Below are 18,199 nucleotides of genomic sequence, written 5' to 3'. Positions count from 1 at the left end.
ACCAATTTCTCTCTCATCATGAGGATATGGCATTTTTTCCCAGAACATATTATATCTTTCAAATAACATGAATACAATACTACTGAAATTCATGATTAACAGACTGAATAAGATAATGACAGACAGATTTTGGCTTCTTAGGCCTTTTAAAATGAAAAGAAAACCAATTCTTGGAAATATCATTGCTATGGTTTGAATATAGATTCATGTGCTGGAAGCTTGGTCCCCAGTGTGGCAACATTGAGAGGTGAAGGAAGCTTTAAGAAGTAAGGACTAGTGGAATATAATTAGATCCTGGAGGCACAGTCTCCAAAGAGGCTAACGTTGGTCTTATAGAGTGAGCTGGTTCTCACAAGAGTGGGTTGTGGTAAAGTAATCCCACCCCATATGCTTGTCTTCTTTTACGTGTAGCCATTTCCTTTTTCCTCATCTCTCCTTTGTTGTGATGCAGCCAAGAAGGCCCTAACCAGAGGCTCTATGAATAGACTGCCCAATCTTGGATTTTTAGCTCCCAAACCATGAGCTAAACAAACCTCTTTTCTTTAAAAAGTACCCAGCCTGAGGTACTTTATAAAAAACCAAACAGAACAAAACAGACTAAAATGGTTATGATAAACAAATGTTGAAAGCAAGATATGACCTTATCTAGGTTATAATTAAATTGCTGACTGAATTATTCGGAAGCAACAGAATGGTTCATTTAAAGAAATTTCCCTAAAGGATCAAATTAACTTTTAAAATAAATTTACCTAGGTTCTATATAGGTAATTGTAGTCAGGCTTCTGGGCTTTTGTTTACTAAGTTACCTGATATTCTTTTCATCATTGACTTTAGTTCTCAGTTTCTGCACAACATGGTCCACAAGATCGAACTCCAGCACACGCTTCTCTGTTTGCCTTTCCTTTTCAAAAGACTTAACCTAAAAAGAATGAGACAGATCTATCATTTGGAGGTTTTCAAGCCAAAAGGGTGGCTCTGAGAGACTATTAAATGAACAGTTTAGGTCAGTGGTTCTTAACCAGCAGTGATTTTGTTCCCTGGGGGACATTTGGCAGTTTGGAGTCATTTTTGAATGTAACCATGGTGGGGCTGCTTCTGGAATCTTCAAATAGAACATTAGCCAGGAATGTTGTTAAACAATGCATAGGGCAGTCATCCACAACAAATAATTATCTGTCCCAAATCATTAGAAATGTTGCTGCTGAGAACTCTGATCTGGTTTGAACTAGTTCATAATAGATGACAGAATTAAAAAAACAAACCAAATGCGTATGTGTGTGTGTGTGTGTGTGTGTATAAAAGGCCATGATGAACCAACTCTCATTTAACTGAATTCATTTACATTTTCTTCCCTTTTAAACATCCTCAATGAGTCACCAAGTTTTCTCATATCTCAGAACTGCCTATAATTCCTCCCTCTCCTATACAAACCCAAATTCTACCATCCCATTTATGGTACCTGCTTTTTTTTTTTAGAGAGAGAGAGAGGGAGAGAATTTTAATATTTATTTTTTAGTTTTCGGCGGACACAACATTTTTGTTTGTATGTGGTGCTGAGGATCGAACCTGGGCCGCACGCATGTTGGGCGAGCGTACTACTGCTTGAGCCACATCCCCAGCCCCATGGTACCTGCTTTTTAACCTTCACCAGCATCCAACCTTGGCCTAGGTTAGCCTGACACTCTTTTTTTTTTTAATTGATTTAAAAAAAAATTTTGACAGCAGAATGCATTACAATTCTTATTACACACATACAGCACAACTTTTCATATCTTTGGTTGTATATAAAGTATGTTGACACCAATTTGTGTCTTCGTACATGTACTTTGGATAATGACGTCCATCATATTCCACTATCCTTGCTAATCCCATGCCCCCTCCCTTTCCCTCCCATCCCTCCGCACCATCTAGAATTCATCTGTTCCTCCCATGACACTCTTCTTACTGCCTTCCCTGTCTTACAGTTCCTTAGTTACTCCATTCCATGCTATACATCCCTGCAGATTAATTTCTCTCAAATACAACTCTAATGTCCCCTTTTGTCCAAAAATTCACTGGCTCCCTCTTGGTTGCTAAATAAAATTCCATCTCTTTGGTTGGGCATTTGGGTTGTCCATGATCTAGCTATAACCATTATTCTGCTGAAGTACCATTTTGTACAATACTTCTACTTCACCCAAAATATATTACTCAGGTTAGATTAGAATTATTCTCTCCTACCTGTTCTGATCTTTGAGACAACCAACTGAGAAAAACTACCATGACTTTTGCTATTCCCTCTGCTTAAAAGGCTCTATATCTATATCCTAACCATTCCCGAGGGTCTGGCATAATACCACCACCACCCTGAAGACTTCCCAGCTTCCTCTAATGTGGTTTCCCAGGTCTCAGAGAACTTTATCCATAGGAATTTGATGGCGTTCAGCATTTTCTAGCTCATAATTATGCACAAATGTCTTATGTTCCCTACTGGATGATAAAATGTACTTGACAGCAAGGCCTGAGGCTTAAATATTTCTGTATCCTCTCTGGTTCTAAATTTAATTCCATCCACATTGTGAATGTCTAAAACACATTTGCTGAATGGACATGTGAAGGGATGTCTTGCTTCTCAAATATGAAGATGCTACTGACCTACCAGTAATAGACAGGAGCAAGATTCAGAAGAGCTTGACAGGCTGGGATGATGTATTGAAATAAGATCACATTTAACAAAGATAAATAAATTCCTGTGATTAAAACTCTTGTTATAAAAGGCCAGCCAGACATGGTGGTAACTGTGGAAAGGCCAGTGGGTTTTACTGATGATAATTTTAGTATGAATCAAAAGAAGCACAAGATTGCTAAGCGTTAGTTTATTCATAGGCTATGTTAGGACAAGTATGGTATCTGGATTGTGGGAGGTCAGAGACCCTTCCCATTTAATAGGAACATGTTTAAAGCATTCTAGAATTCCAGTGTCACACTTAAAGACAGATGCTGACAAAATAAAATGAGTCTAGAGGAGGTTAACTACGAGGGTCAAGGATTGGAAACTGTGCCATGAGGAACAGTTTAAGTAACTGGGATATCTAAATCAGAAAAGAGGACACTATAAGTATAAGTGACATGGAAGCTGTCCCCTAAAATTTATTTCAGAGAAAAGAGGAAGAATTTGACTTGTTATTTTGACTATGCTAGAGGGCAGAAGCAGAACTAGTGAGTGTGAATATAAAAAAATGTGTGGGATCTAACAGTGAAATTTATAGCACTAAATGCTTACATTTAGAAAACAAAAGGAAAACCAGTTCAAAGCCAGCCTCGGCAAATTAGCAAAGCCCTAAGCAATTTAGCAAGACCCTGTTTCTCAATAAAATACAAAAAAGTGCTGGGGATGTGGCTCAGTGCTCCTGGGTTCAATCCCTAGTACCAAAAAAAAAAAAGCAAAGAAAAGGGTCTAAAAGCAGTGACTTAAGCCAGTAGCTGGCACTGGCAAACTTTTTCTTTTCTCTTCAGATACTTTTTTTTCTTTTTACAAACAAAGAATATAAAAAGGACTTCTAGTTCATGGGTCATAAAAAATAGGATATGAAATTTGACAACATATTAATGAATAAATAAACAAATGATTAAACAAAAACAAAAACAAAAGGATGTGAGCTGGATTTGGTCCAGGTTGTTGTTTGTTAAGCCCTGATCTAAAGTTCCATATGAAGAAACTAGAAAGAGAATAAATCCAAACTCAGCAGCACAAGAAAATTATTAATAAGAATGCTCTAGGGTTGGGGTTATGGCTCAAGTGGTAGAGTGCTTGGCTAGCATGCATGAGGCACTGGGTTCGATCCTCAGCAGAAAAAATAAAAAAAATAAAGAAATTGTGTCCACCTAAAACTAAAAAATAGATATTAAAAAAAAAAATAAAAGTGCTCTAGAGTGTCCTAAGCATGTTCCTACTAAACGGGAAAGGTCTGTGACCTCCTACAATCCAGTGGAGTGGAGATAGTAAAATAGAAAACAAATGAAAGAGTAGGCAAACAACACCAAAAGTTGGTTCTCTGAAAAGACAAAATTAATTTACCTCTAGCTACATTTATCAGAAAGAAAAGAGTGAAGACACAAATTACAGATATCAGGAATGAAGGAAGGGACATCATCACAGATCCTAGAGATAGTATAATAATAATAATAATGATAATAATAATAATAAACATCTGAAAGATGAAATGGAAAAATTCTGGGAAAGATACAAACTGCCAAAGCTCATTCTAAAAACAAAGAGGCACCTGAATAGTTCTACATTTAGGCCCTTGTGGCTTTATGGGTAAATTCTACCAAATATTTGAGGGTGCAATTCAAAAAATGATTGTACAGAAAACCTATAGAAACAAAAGAACAGAGCCTACTAATTCATTTTATGAGGCCAACTTTACACTACTCTCCAAACCAGACACCACCACAATAAGAAAAACAGGAACAATAATGAAAAAAGTTGATGATCTTTTTTTGGTATCAGGAATTGAACTCGGGGAGCCCTCAACCACTGAGCCACACTCCCAGCCCTATGTCATATTTTATTTAGCAACAGGGCCTCACTGAGTTGCTTAGCACCTTGCTGTTGCTGAGGCTGGCTTTGAACTTGTGATCTTCCTTCCTCAGCCTCCAGAGCTGCTGGGATCACAGGCTGTGCCACTGTCTCAGGCAAAAGTTGATTTTTTTTCCCTTTACAAATAAGAAATAGGAGCTTGGTTGTAGCTCAGTAGAGCACTTGCTTAGCATGTGTGAGGCACTAGTTTCGATTCTCAGCAACAAATAAAATAAGTTAATTAAATAAAGTTATAAAAAAAGAAAAATTTTTTATTGTTGTGTGGTGTTATATTTATGAATATATTTTTTAATATTTTATTTTATTTTTTTAGGTGGACACAATGTGTTTATTTTATATTTATGTGGTGCTAAGAATTGAACCTAGTGCCTCCCGCATGCTAGGCGAGCATGCTACCACTTGAGCCACATCCCCAGCCCAATTTATGAATATTTTTAGTTATATAAAAAAGTTAAATTGGTTAGGAAGCAGCCAGAAGATATGCCAATCAGCAGGTATTTATTATTGTTATTATTATTATTATTTTAAAATGGAGAAAGAGAATAAGGGGAGAAGTAGAAATGTGCTCAGCATGATTCCCTCTTCCTTATTTTATACATTTTTTTTTCAAGAAGCCCAGCAACTCAAAGGGAGAGCTGCACTAATGGATTTCCACCCCATATAAGGCAGGCTACAGTGGCAAGGCCAGTGCTCCACAAGGAAAATGTAGTTTGGGAAATTTTCCTGCAGTCTTTACCTTGACATGGCTTCCTTCTTTATCCGAGACAAGGGCCACATAGGTGATTTCATGATGTCTGCAGTACTCTTGTAATTCCTCTTGGGACTGAAACAAATAAACACAGTGTACTGAATAAACACAGACCACCTGGAGCCACTTCAAGTAATTAAGGAGAATGAAAATAATGGTCTTCAATTGTATTCCCAAAGCAATTAATAAATATGCTGATTTCAGGGAATATAAATATTAAGCAAGAAAAGAAAAGGATAAAGAATTTCTTGCCTTCCCTATTTTCCTGATTATTCTAAGGGGTCCTGAACAATCAATGTGGCAAGGCATAGTAAAAGGTTTTCAATAGCTTCAAGTCTTTTTTTATTTTTGTGGAGCTGGGGATTGAACCTGGACCCTTGCACATTACTAGGCAAGTGCTCTACCACTGAGCTACACCCTTAGCCCTTCAAGAACTTCAAGTCTTAATGGAAGGTGCCAAGAATTATACAATGTGTGTACAAACAAGCACACATAGTGAAAAAGCTTTGAGGAAAGCAAAAGAACCAAAAGGAATGCTGAAAGGTGAAAAGCAACAAGCCAGAGAAGCCTGTGGGGGATGCCACTGTGCAGGACTGAAGTCACTGGTCATGGGTTTATATTTCACTGTAAGATACATTTCTCTAACAATCTCAGGTAAAGAGGATGTTGCTGTCAAATGATTAAAAACTGATGGTCAGCACTCTTCTGATATAATTAAAATACAGAATACATAAAATGGACAGCAGCAGTTGTAGAAGCCTCTTGGTAGGTGATATGAATGGAGCAGGAGGGTGGCAGGTTGGTGTCCCTGTTCATCACCAAGCCCTGGGGCACCTTTAGCGTGGGTGAATATGCACTGAAGATCACCCTGGATGATCTCCTGGGAGCACACCCCTTTTGTGATCTATTTGTGACAGCACGGATGCTATTTATCTAGAGCCCCCCGAAGTGTGCCACTTTTATCACCTTTGCACCCAGGGCAGGTGTCAGATCTTATACTGGCAGTGAGGCTGAGGAGACAAAGTCATAGATACATTAAACCCAGAATGCCTTCAGAAGTATGGTACATTGGCCAGGGGTGGTGGCGCATGCCTTTAATCTCAGCTTCTCAGGAGGCTAAGACAGGAGGATCACAACTTGGAGGCTAGCCTGGGCAATTTAGAAAAACCCTGTCTCAAAACAAAAAATAAAAAGGGCTGGGGATGTAGCTCAAGGGTAAAGCATCCCTGGTTCAGTCCCTAGCAAGACTGAAAAAAAAAAAAAGAAGGGGGGAAAAAATGAAAAAGTAAAAGGTAGGCTAGCATATGGTCCTGAAAAGGTGTCTATATCCTAACCCCTAGAACCTGTGAGTGACTACCCTGGTTTATCTTGGTGGGCCCAGGGTAATCACAAAGGTCCTCATAAGAGGCAGGCAGGCATAGCAGAGTTAGAGAAGATGTAAGGTAGAAGCCTGGATTAAAGAGGGAAGAAGATGCTACACTGCTGAGTTTAAAGGTGAAGAAAAGGGTCATAACGCAAGGACTGCAGGAGGCCTCTTTAGCTCGAACCTGGAGGATGAGATTCTTCCTGGAGCCTCCAGAAGGAATGAGTTCTGCCAACACCAGGATTTTTTTTTTTTAGTATTTTTTAGTTATAGATGGACACAATATCTTCATTTTTATGTGGTGCTGATGATCGAACCTAGTGCCTCATGTGTGAGAGGCAATCACCACTGAGTACAACCCCAGCCCCAACACCTGGATTTTAACCCAGTGAAAATGATTTGAGACTTCTGACTTCCAGAAACGTAGGATAGCAAACACATGTTGTTTTAAGCCATTAAGTTTGTTATTGCAGCAATCACACTAATACAGGAAGCAACTCCAACCACAGGGATAAGCAGAGTTGGACAGAGTCTAAGAAACAGAGGATGATCTGTCATCCAAGCTGTAACTCTCTGCCCTTCACTCATAGGTGCTTTCTGTCCCATTACCTGTGACCAGTCGTACAGGATTTCTGCCATGATTCCTGCTGACCAGAGTTTCTGGGTTAAATTGATAGCCCTGGACATGGACATCTGGCCGACACTTACAACCAGGAGGTCACAGGAGCTTATTGTAACCTGGAGAAGAAATAGTGGTTACACTTAAAGAATGACACTGCAGATGTGGACAAACAATATGAGAGAAGGTGGCACTCATGGGTAAGAAGGCATTCTTAGAATCTTGTACAACAACGAGGAAGGCTTTGCTTAAAAATGACATTGGGAAAAATAAGACACAGTAAAAAAAACTTTTATATTCCATTTTTAAGATAGAAATTAGCTACTATGGGCAAGTAAAGGAACCATTCTTAACTTTGTAGGCAAAGAGGTTCCATAAGTGTTTGCTACAACTAGAACATCTCCCATTTACATATTGCATGACAGATGAGGAAAAATGAACATCTAAAGTCACCTTGCTGGAGCAGAAGACAAGGACTAAATTGCAAGGATTGCCTATCTATAGCCTTGTATCTATTATATGAAAGATCATTTCCCAAATCCTCAGCCTATAGCTGCTACACTGATGAGATACATATGTGATCTCTGTTCCTGGCATACACTTCCTAAAATCCCTAGAATCTTCAAAGTACTTTTTCTATGCCAATGAGGTGACTGACATGGGGACTGGTCACTGAAAAGACCAACACAGGATAAAAGGGCTAGGACTTTCAATCATATCCTACAACTTCTGGGGAGGGAAGGGAAAGGAGCTGAAGGTTAAGTTGACTACTAATGGCCAAGGATGTAATCAATCAAGCCTATGTATTGAAGCTCCACCAAAAACTCAAATGACAGGGTTCAGAGAACTTCTGAAAAGCTAAATCTGTGGCATTTTCTGGAGGGTTGCATGCCCTGAGGAAATGACACTATCTGCAGTGAGGAGGAAGAGTAGACAGAAAGAACTGACTTGGAGGTCACCCAGAGGGAGTCTGCTGTTCAACACTGCTTCCTTGATGTGTGACAATACAACAGGAGAAAATAAGTTTTTTTTTCCCTTCTCAATTACAAATAATGCTTTTAGGAATGAAAGATATAACAAAGTATGATAGAAAGCCAAGCTGGGACTTACAGGTTCTTCCATATTGAGGACAGCAGCAAATATCTTGTCTATTGCAATACTGATACCAACCGCAGTGGGAACTGGCCCCAGAGCCTGTGGACCTCTAAACTGGGGAATCTATGGAGAGACAAACAGTTCTGGTTGTGAAATACAGAATAAACTGCGACTATCAGGAAAGCAATGATTAATGAGCAAGCTCTCTGTCAGCAACTTATCAAAGGATTCAATGAAGAGTGTGAGTGTGTGTGAGTGTGTATGTGTGTGTGTGTGTGTGTGTGTTTTAAGACAGAGACACAAATTTAGGAAAATAACAAATATTAAATCTAGATCTGCATAGTTCAATATGGCAAATCTGAACTGACAGGTGCTGTACATGCAAATGCACACCAGCTGCAAAGACTTGGAGTAAATAAAGAACGTAAAATAGCTTGTTGATAATTTTTGGAAGTTTGAGTAAATGTTGAAATGAAATTTTGGATATAACTAGGTTAAATAAAACATATCACTAAAATTTCACTTTTTATTTACTTATTGTTACTAGATAATCTAAAATTATATATGTAAGTTCCAAACCAAGACAGAGGAGGTATACTTTTCCCTACTCTTCCTAGGTATAGCTAAAAATCCTGGATGTTACATATAAAACAAGGAGACTCTACAAGTGGAGAGAGGCAGACTGTCTAGGGACTGCAGAATGCGAGGATGACAATGGTGAATTCTCAGGTTTGCTCTTTGCTTCATACATCATGGATTAAGTACTGGAGAAACTGGCAACCCAGAAATGCCAAGAGGAACAAGAAAGGGGAAACCCAGTAAGGCAGATAACTTTAGACAATAATTTCCCTGCTCCAGCTAAACATCATAAAAAAAAAGCCCAGGCCCACTCCCACCAGTGAAGGCAGGGTGCAGAGTATAGTCACCCTTACCCTGGCAAGGTGGCTTCAGAGGAGAGCAAGCAGAGAGCTAGGATTTTCACATCTGCCTAGCAGTAATGCCCACCACCTACCCACAACAATGCCAGTGGAGGCCAAGATCCCCAGGATACTGGATTTTACCCTCACCCAGGCAGCAAGAAAGTATCCCTCCCTACTGGGGTGGGGCCAGAGGAAGCTGAGTGGGAAGATGTGATTATCACTGGCCTCCTGCCAGTTCTCTCCCCCTACCATGGATAGGTGGAGGCTTGTGGGAAGCAGTAACATGGTGCCCTTTCACCTGGAGGTGTAGATGGAGGATGAGTAAGGAATCTGGCACTCCGTGTCCATACCACGTAGCATCAGAGATGGCCTGCTAAAGCATAAGATCCAGATAAGTTCCAGTCTCATAACATGAGACTGCAGATGTCCAGGACACATACATCCTGCCAAGAACTGAGATATAAAAGTAACAGAGAAATATTCAACACACACTAAAACCAAGATCACATACCTGTTGGAATTACATGGCAAAGATTTTAAAGCAACCAGCATAAAAATGCTGTAACATGTATCATGAACAGGCTTGAAAACAAAAATAAACAAAAATCTGAATGCATCTCAGCAAATGAGAAGATAAAACAAAACAAAAACTTCACTGAATGGGCCAAATAACAGACAAGAGGAAAGAAATGGTGACATTAAGTTAAAACAACTGAAGTCACTCAATCTGTAAAAGAGAGAACAGAGGCTGTGAAGTAAAATGTGCCAGAAGCCCAAGGTTAGAGACGATAAAGAGACAGAGTGGCTCTCTCTTTCTCTCTCTCTCTCCAAAGAATGCCTGAAAAATTCCCAGGGTTGGCAAAAGACAAACTTGAGGATTTAAGAAAGAAGCTAAGAACAGAGCAGGATAAATCTGAAGAAATTCATGCCAAGACATATTATAGTTTAATTTCAAACTCAAGACAAAAACAAAATCATGAAAGTATCAAGAGAGAAACATTTTTCCTAGAGGGTAAAAGTAATTCAAATTACAGAGGATTTCTCATCCGAAACCATAAACTTAAGGGAAATTTAAGAGAATTTTTTTCTCCTCTTGAATTTTAAAAATTGTGTTTGACAAAGCAAAAAGTTTAACATTGTTTGATGTGGATCTCAATGGCATAGAGCAAACACTGAGGGCAATTAGATCATAAATGAGGCACAGGTAAAGGGATGCAAAGGGAGGGAGGTTTTTGCCCTTGAGCTATACTGATAATGCCAGGAGATAAGTAATAGAACAGTTCTCTTGATTGTGGCAGTCCTTACAGGAATCTATACTTTTGATAAAATGGCACAGACTGTACAGATACCTTGTGCCAATGTCAATTTTCTGCTTCTGATATTTTATAGAAGTTAACAAAGGATTGTAATCACTAGAGGAAACTGGGTAAAGGTTCTTCAGACCTCTCTATACTATCTCTGCAACGTCCTGTGAGTTTCTAATTATTTTTTTAAAGTTTAAAAAATTACAAATGTGGTTCACATTATATTTGTATTTCTAAATGAATGATACAGAGATATTCAATTGTATTACTGGTTTATGTAGGCTTATAAATATTCAAAATAATAAGCTCAGGAAGAAATAAAATTAAGCCAGAACTAATAAACACAGGGTGAGGCCTCACCAGCAGATCATATCTGCCACCGGCTGCAAGGATTTCAGGTACGGCTCTCTGCCTCCGTCTGATAAATGCCACAAACTGGAAGATGATTCCATTGTGCTGTTGTACCTTATAAACCAAGCCCAAGTTGATCAAGACCTAGAGTAAAATGCCATACAAATGTGTCAAGGACTGGAGATTTAGAATACAGAATACAATACTGAAAATGCTGTTTTCCATCAACAGCATCAGAATAATCCATTTAGCATAAAGAAAATACTGAGCAATTTCTGGCATGAAGTCTGTTTAACTGTAGCCTGCCACGCAAGAGAAAATATATTCTCTTCAAGAATAAACATCGCTGGCTAGGCTGTGGCTCAGTGGTAGAGTGCTTGCCTAGCATGAATGAGGCACTGAGTTCGATCCTCAGCTCCACATAAAAAATAAAAGAATAAAATAAAGGTATTGTGTCCATCTACAACAAAACAAAAAACCAAAAAAGAACAAACACCTCTCTGAGGCTAACACAGTAAGAATTTCTATAGGAGGGCTTGGGGATGCAGCTCAGTGTTAAATAAAAATATGATGACATGAGGCTCTAGGTTTGATCCCCAGCACTGAAAAAAAAAGAAGAAGAAAGAAAAAACTGCTGCATGGTAGGAATTGAGATGCTTGCAAAGAAATCCTAATTTAAGCCAAAATTATTTGTAGGTATCAAATGCTCCAAAACATAGAAAGTAGAGCTTTTCTGTTAAAATAAAACACTGGCATTAAGGAAATAAAAAACATTTCCCCCTTGAGCTATTATTAATGCTACAAATTTGTCCTGCTACTATCAAATAGTTGCCAAACCTGTAATTTTATGCCAAGTTTCTTCAACAGTCCAACAACCTCCTCTAGGTCTTTTAAGCCATACTTCACCAACTGGGCAACACCTGTTTTCTGTTTTATTAGTGAATTTATTGTTGGTGTTAAGTCTTGCAGTTCCCCCTTCTGCTCGATAAACTTGTAGAGTCGGCAGAGCTGGAAAGCAATAGGCAGAGTTAGCAGTCAATCCATGGCAGGGAAAGACTCTTTGTTCATGTGCTCAGGGAGTTCGTACACTTCTAGGAAGGGGGATTTTGTGGTCAATGGTAATTTAAGCCTTTGCTGTAATCAAAAGGGTCATCCTTGTGTGATAGTAGAAGCAAATGTGACTCCATTTTGTTTTTGACTTCATCCTGTAAAACAACCATGCCAAGAAGAAGGGTCATGAGTGGGGCAAGATGTTCTTTTCCTTTTGCTATAGAAACCTTTAAGAATGCAGAACTACCTATTGGGGCATTGTTTCTGTAACTAGGGTAACGGGGCTCTGTTTCTGTAACTGGGGTGATTGGGCTGTGATTGGCTAGGCTTCCCACCACTTGACTGCACTCTCCTGCTTCTGTAACCTGGCTTGCTTGCATTGGCTAGACCCCCGAACATCCCTTGTGCGGTTTTCAGGCTTATAAGGAATGACCTTGCAATTGTTTGGGGCTGATCAGGGGAACAGCTTTATGTTCTGGTCAGTTGCCACTAGTGTGCTTCAATAAAGGCTTGATTTGATTATACATGAGTGGTCTGGAAGTCAGTTTATGAAACCCTGGGACGAAGCTTTAACTATAACACTTGCCCCCAACTATAAAGCACTTCACAGAAGTGCTTCAGACACACACATCTCACTTTACTAACATGCCCTTACAGTTGATAATGACCCCAGCAAAGCAGAGCCTGGCACTAGCAGAGCCTCTATTGTACATCTTCAGCCAACATTGCTGCTCTTTACCTTTCTCATTCCCATGAATTCCCATTAACACAGGCACACAAATGGAGAGACAAGAAGGCAGAGTCTGACTTGTTCTAATACTCAGAATGAGTCAGAAAGCTGCCCGTCTTCCTTTTGCTTGAATAATTCCTATTTGGTGCCTTGGGATGTCTTTTCCTGCAGGCAGCCTCTGGATCCTTCATTCCCTTGTGTCAGACCAGGATTCTTCTAGATGCATACTTTGACCAACTGGTTGCTTTCATTCTGTTTGTCTCACAGGAGGGCAGTGCTAGAAATTATCTAGCCTTGGGCCAACCACAGTCTCTGGCACACAGTAGAAGGAAGAGGAAGGAGCTATGGACATACAGCCAGAGAGAAAAATCCTAGGAGCTAAACTGGAAATTACTAAGAAACAAAATTATAGCTATTTTTCAGACTGTAGGTAGAATCCAGTTCATCTATAAATTGGCACATGAAAGCTAGAAGCTGAATGAAGACTCAGCTTAACATAATCAAATTAATCATAAATTACTTAAATATTTTAAAAATGTTAAAATCTTTTATATTTTTATACTGTTTGCTATATTAATGTTTTAAATACAAAATCATAAGTCTTTGATTTATATATTTTTTTCCTATGGCTGGGGAAATAGCTCAGAGGAAGAACCTTGAGGCCTTAGATTTGATTCCTAATACTGCTGGAGGCATAAAAAAAAAAAGACAGAAAAAAATTTTTCTTCTTAATTAAAAAAAAGTGTCTCTTCAATACATTTTAATGTTAAATTACCCCATTAATAAACTACTAGAAGTCAATACCTCCAGATTTTGGTCTTCATCCAATCACAACTAACTCCATATGACGCTGGACAAATCACATCTTTTTGGGGTTCAGGTATCTTATATGTAAAATAAGACTGGGCCAGATACTCAAAATTCTTTTGCAGTATTTCTGTTTCCTTTTCTTTCTTTCTTTCTCTCTCTCTCTCTCTCTTTTTTTTTTTTTTTGTATTGGGGCATGAACCACTGACTCACATCCCTGGCCCTTTTAATTGAGACAGGGTCTTGCTAAGTTCCTTAGGGCCTCACTAAAGTTGCTGAGGCTGGCTTTGAACTTGTACAAGATCTTCCTGCCTCAGCCTTCCAAGCCGCTAGAACTACAGGCATGTGCCAACATGCCTGGCTTTACTTCCCTTTCTAACATCCTCAGTGTTCCATTTTAAAATAAATAAATTAAGTACCCAATGTCTTTATTGATAACATTTTTCTATTTTAAAACTACTTAAATATACAACTTCTAATGCTTAGTATCATCAAATGATCATGGGTACAGATTTAGCAAAAAGAAAAGAAGCCAACATTTAGCAATCAATGCAGCTATCATATACAAGTGTGTGATATTTGTGATCCTTTTTGTGTATGGAATCAGTTAAGTGGATGGTCTCTTGATAAGATTCTTGGTACCATTTATTTATACCTGGGACTATTTCTACAAATAGAAGTGTGCTTTGTACATGTGCAGGGCACATGTAGATACTGTTCTTCACACCTGAACAGTGAGCTGCTAGGTCAATTTGCATATCACTTTTATCTCTTCTAATATTAAATATTTAATGTTTAAGCCAGCTCAGTTTTCAGAACTCCTAGTGCTATGCATCTCATTTACCTTCTCTACCTGAAAGTGGGTTCATGTGTCCCCAGTGAAAGTCATTTTAAAGAGCTGAGAGCAAATAAATGCTACACACAACCCTTTGTGACATTTTAGAGGCCAGTATGAATTAAGAAGTTGTATTGAGGGGCTGGGGTTGTGGCTCAGCGGTACAGCACTCGCCTAGCATGTGCAAGGCCCTGGGTCTATCCTTAGCACCACATAAAAATAAATAAATAAAATAAAGCTATTGAGTCCATGTACAACTAAAAAATAAATATTAAAAAAAAAAAAGAAGTTGTATTGAGGCCAGGGGCCTCTCTACTTACTCCTCTTGTGCTCCAGCACTCTGTCTACCACACAGTAGGTATCTAAAAGACTGCAGGGCTTTGCTGGGTGTATATACAATCATATTTTAGTCTATCCTACATGTGACAGATTAAACCACAGGATCATGTAATCAAGTGTCAACTCAGAGGCTAGAAGGCTTCTGGGAAGGTTAAAACTCTTCTTATGTAAATATTCAGGAAATGTACAAAAGTCTGCTGTCTTCTGCCATGTAGCCACTTGTTTACTGTGCCAAAGATCTGGGGTTAATCTGATGCCTGTAGAGAGAACATGACCAATCTGTTTACCCCACAATATTTTCTTATTGCTGATGGAATTGAATATAAGATTTTAGGAGTAGGAAATTTTGAAAGCAAAAGCTGTAATTCAACTCTCAGGAGTTAGAAGACTGGGGTGGGGTGGAGGGCACCAGTATTTACAGGGCTCTGTGCCTCCTTCTGATTCCATATGGTCCATTTCAGAAAAGGACAACTGGCACTACCTTTGCTCAGCAGGAGACTCTGGTAAGCACAGGCTGTGTGAGGGGTGAAGAGAAAGGATTTAGTGATCCAGAAGGAGCAGGATGATTACAGCACATCAAAAAGATGTGTAGAGAGACATTTTTGATCACAGTGTTAGTTTCTCTCTTCTAATACCAGAGGTTGCTATGGTACCTAATACTCAAGGGAAAACTGTGTCTTCGAGGCAGCAGGAAGTACAGCTACCTCACTGCTACAAGAATTTGATGACATTTTCTTGCATCATAAAATTACAGAGAGAGCTGTAATAACACCATAAGAAAGTACTTACGCTATTAGATGACAAAGACAGATTACAAAATTTAGCTTCCACTTCTCTTCTTGTTAGCTTCTCTGTCTAAAGCAGAAGAGAAAGAGAACAATGAGAGTCACCTCACTGAACAAGATAGAATTTCCAGGCGAATTCTGACACTCATATCCTTCATTTTGGACAAAGTAAAGGATGCATTTAATTCTGTGAATAAAGAACTCTTCCCCCCATTTTTCATAAAACATAACCCACACTATTTAAAAATTATTTTTAGAAGGAAAGTTGTACTTACAGAATGGGGTGGAGACCCAGCTCTTGAGAGGCTTTACCAGGGCATTTCTGTTTAGGTGGGGAGGGAGTCATTTTGATCTGTGTTCCCTTAATAAAAGCTCAGGTCTGAGTACTTCATCCCATAACAACTACAGCCCTTCTGCACAATCCCCAAGGCTTCTGCCAGTGTCCAACTGACATAATATTGTATCTGTCACTGCCAAACAGTTGCAGCACTTTGAGGAGAAGACAGACCCACTAAGAAACAAATAAAAGCCGAGTTGTGTGGTGGGTACATGCCTATAATCCCAGTGACTTGGTAAACTGAGGCAGGAGCAGGAGGATCTCAAGTTTGAGGCCAGCCTCAGCAATTTGGTAACTTAGTGATCTTAGTGAGAACTTAATAACTTAGTGAGAACCTGTACCCACCTCCAAAAAAAAGGTTGGGAATGTTGCTCAGTGGTAAAGGGCCCCTGGGTTCAATCCCCAGTACCAAAAGTTAAGTGTGGACCCTTGATGTGTACCAGACAGACAAATGAAATACTAGTCAAGTCTTTTGGTTTATAAAAAACAATAAGCCATTATGGACTTCTATTATTCATTCTGCTTTAATCATAGATTGTTACTATTAGTTACTGAATCTCCTGGATGTCCCTTATTTATTATGAAAAAACTAAGCATGAAAAGAAATTAGGAAATATAAACATTCACCTCCCTCCCAACATCAGAATATAACACTAATTTATTTTTTAAAATATTTTTCTTCCAGGCTCTGCATGCACATCCATAGTATAAAGTAAGGAATACTATGGTATGGCTAAATCAAGGAAGAGTAACTAGAGATGCCATAGCCCTCATTCTACAGGAAAAGAGCAGATAATGAGGCCCTACCAGATATCTAGGCCCCTAATTCAAATCAGTATGATCTATAAATGACTTAATTGATAAGCATAGGCAGGCTAAAAGAACAAAGGGAAGGGTGTAGATCTTTTATTCCCAAACAAGCACTCCCTCTCTTGCCTCCATAAAGTAGCACTGTCATGAAAATGAAGTGGGTTAATCCACATAAAGAACTTAAAACAATTTTAACCCAGACAGGTGCTCAGTAAAGGTTAACTATTTTAAAATGATTACAAGCAAGTACCAAAACCAATTAGTTGGTGATTTCTTACCTCATGAAGTGAATTACTGAAGAACATTTTTTTTTTTTTTTGGTGCTGGGGATTGAACCTAGGGACGCTTAAACTCTGAGCCACATCCACAGCCCTTTTTTGTATTTTATTTAGAGACAGGGTCTCATTGAGTTGCTAGGGTCTCTTGCTGAGGCTGGCCTTGAACTCATAATCCTCCTGCCTCAGCCTCCTGAGATGCTGAGATTACAGGCATGTGCCACCATGCCTGGCTTAAAGAACTTTTAGTCTCTTAAAAATTTCACCCTTTGGGCTGGGGCTGTAGCTCAACAGCAAAGTGCTCACCTGGAATGTGTGAGGCCCTGGGTTTGATCCTCAGCACCACATAAAATATCCTGGAAGTTACTAGTAGTACAGGGCTTAGTATAGAATAACACCTCAACCAATCCTTGCTAATTGTTGATATAATTAAAGCCCATCAGTTCTTTCATCTTAGAGCAATGAAGAAAGGAGATAAAACTCACAATTTAGTTTTATGGTTGCAATAATAAGAAAATAATCATAGACTATTATTATTATCTTTCAACATCAAATCAAAGTAATTACATGCTTACCACAGCATCATATAGAATAACATAGACTTGACTGAGTTTATCTTCTGGGATCCCACAGTGTAAGAGTATTGCTTTCAATAACATTGTATGGTTCAAGTAAATACTGTAATTTCTTTCCTGGGATATAAAGAAAAATTATTATTATTTTTCATTATACAAGAATACAGGTATATGGCCAAATCTAGAATCTTAACTGTGAATTTATTACCCTAAAACCACAGAAGTACTGAATTTCAGCATCTTTCCTTCTAGTTTATTCTTTCACATACATTCTTTTTACATTGCTATAGTTGAAGAATATGATAAAGTTTAACACTTTTACTACGTGCATCATAATACTCTTGCTGTTCTTTAGCCATGTTAAAAAGCCCCAAATCCACACAAATTTCAAACAAGGAAAGATCTGGTTCAGTAGTAGCTGACTTATAAGCACAGGCTGATGGAATAGTTATTGTTACTTTTGTCTACATCAGTCACTTAATGAGTGTTCAGAATGCTGAGCTGGGTGCTGAGTTGGGGCAATGAGGTATAGGGAAAAGTGGAATCATGGGCTCTGCACTGAAGCAGTACACAATACATTTGAAGAAAACACCACAAATCAAGGGAATATGTGGATGCCTCATGTCAAGAGTCATGAAAGTTAAGAAAAGGTGGCAGTCAGGCTTCATAGGGAG

At 38.8% G+C, this 18,199-nt stretch overlaps 2 protein-coding genes across 9 annotated transcripts in view; one reads left to right on the top strand and one right to left on the bottom strand.

Annotated features, from left to right (window-relative positions):
• Window positions 1–18,199, bottom strand: part of Eif2ak4 (eukaryotic translation initiation factor 2 alpha kinase 4) — a 106,141-nt gene that overhangs the window by 8,823 nt on the left and 79,119 nt on the right. For all 7 annotated transcript variants that reach the window (XM_046460788.1, XM_046460790.1, XM_046460789.1 and 4 more), the window contains 8 exons: window positions 17,526–17,642; window positions 15,533–15,598; window positions 11,820–11,990; window positions 10,992–11,126; window positions 8,423–8,530; window positions 7,303–7,431; window positions 5,319–5,405; window positions 807–919 (listed from right to left, as the gene is read on the bottom strand). In XM_046460788.1, coding sequence (XP_046316744.1) covers window positions 807–919; window positions 5,319–5,405; window positions 7,303–7,431; window positions 8,423–8,530; window positions 10,992–11,126; window positions 11,820–11,990; window positions 15,533–15,598; window positions 17,526–17,642 — 926 coding nt within the window. The remainder of the gene's footprint in view (window positions 1–806; window positions 920–5,318; window positions 5,406–7,302; window positions 7,432–8,422; window positions 8,531–10,991; window positions 11,127–11,819; window positions 11,991–15,532; window positions 15,599–17,525; window positions 17,643–18,199) is intronic.
• Srp14 (signal recognition particle 14) overlaps window positions 1–18,199 on the top strand; it is a 41,765-nt gene that overhangs the window by 12,360 nt on the left and 11,206 nt on the right. The window contains exon 6 of one of the 2 annotated variants that reach the window (XM_058584685.1): window positions 7,284–12,556. The exons of the other annotated variant lie outside the window; for it this stretch is intronic. Within the exon in view, the coding sequence (XP_058440668.1) occupies window positions 7,284–7,334 (51 nt within the window). The 3' untranslated portion in view covers window positions 7,335–12,556. Of the gene's footprint in view, window positions 1–7,283; window positions 12,557–18,199 lie in introns of those variants that run through there. 2 annotated transcript variants of the gene reach the window in all.

The sequence above is a fragment of the Marmota monax genome, unplaced genomic scaffold (assembly GCF_021218885.2).
Source record: "Marmota monax isolate L192 unplaced genomic scaffold, Marmota_monax_Labrador192_F-V1.1 WCK01_AAM20220418_F8-fsc00001, whole genome shotgun sequence".
In the NCBI taxonomy this organism is placed as follows: domain Eukaryota; kingdom Metazoa; phylum Chordata; class Mammalia; order Rodentia; family Sciuridae; genus Marmota; species Marmota monax.
The sequence above is the reverse complement of the archived record's forward strand: the minus strand, read 5'-3'. Positions and strand labels throughout refer to the sequence as shown.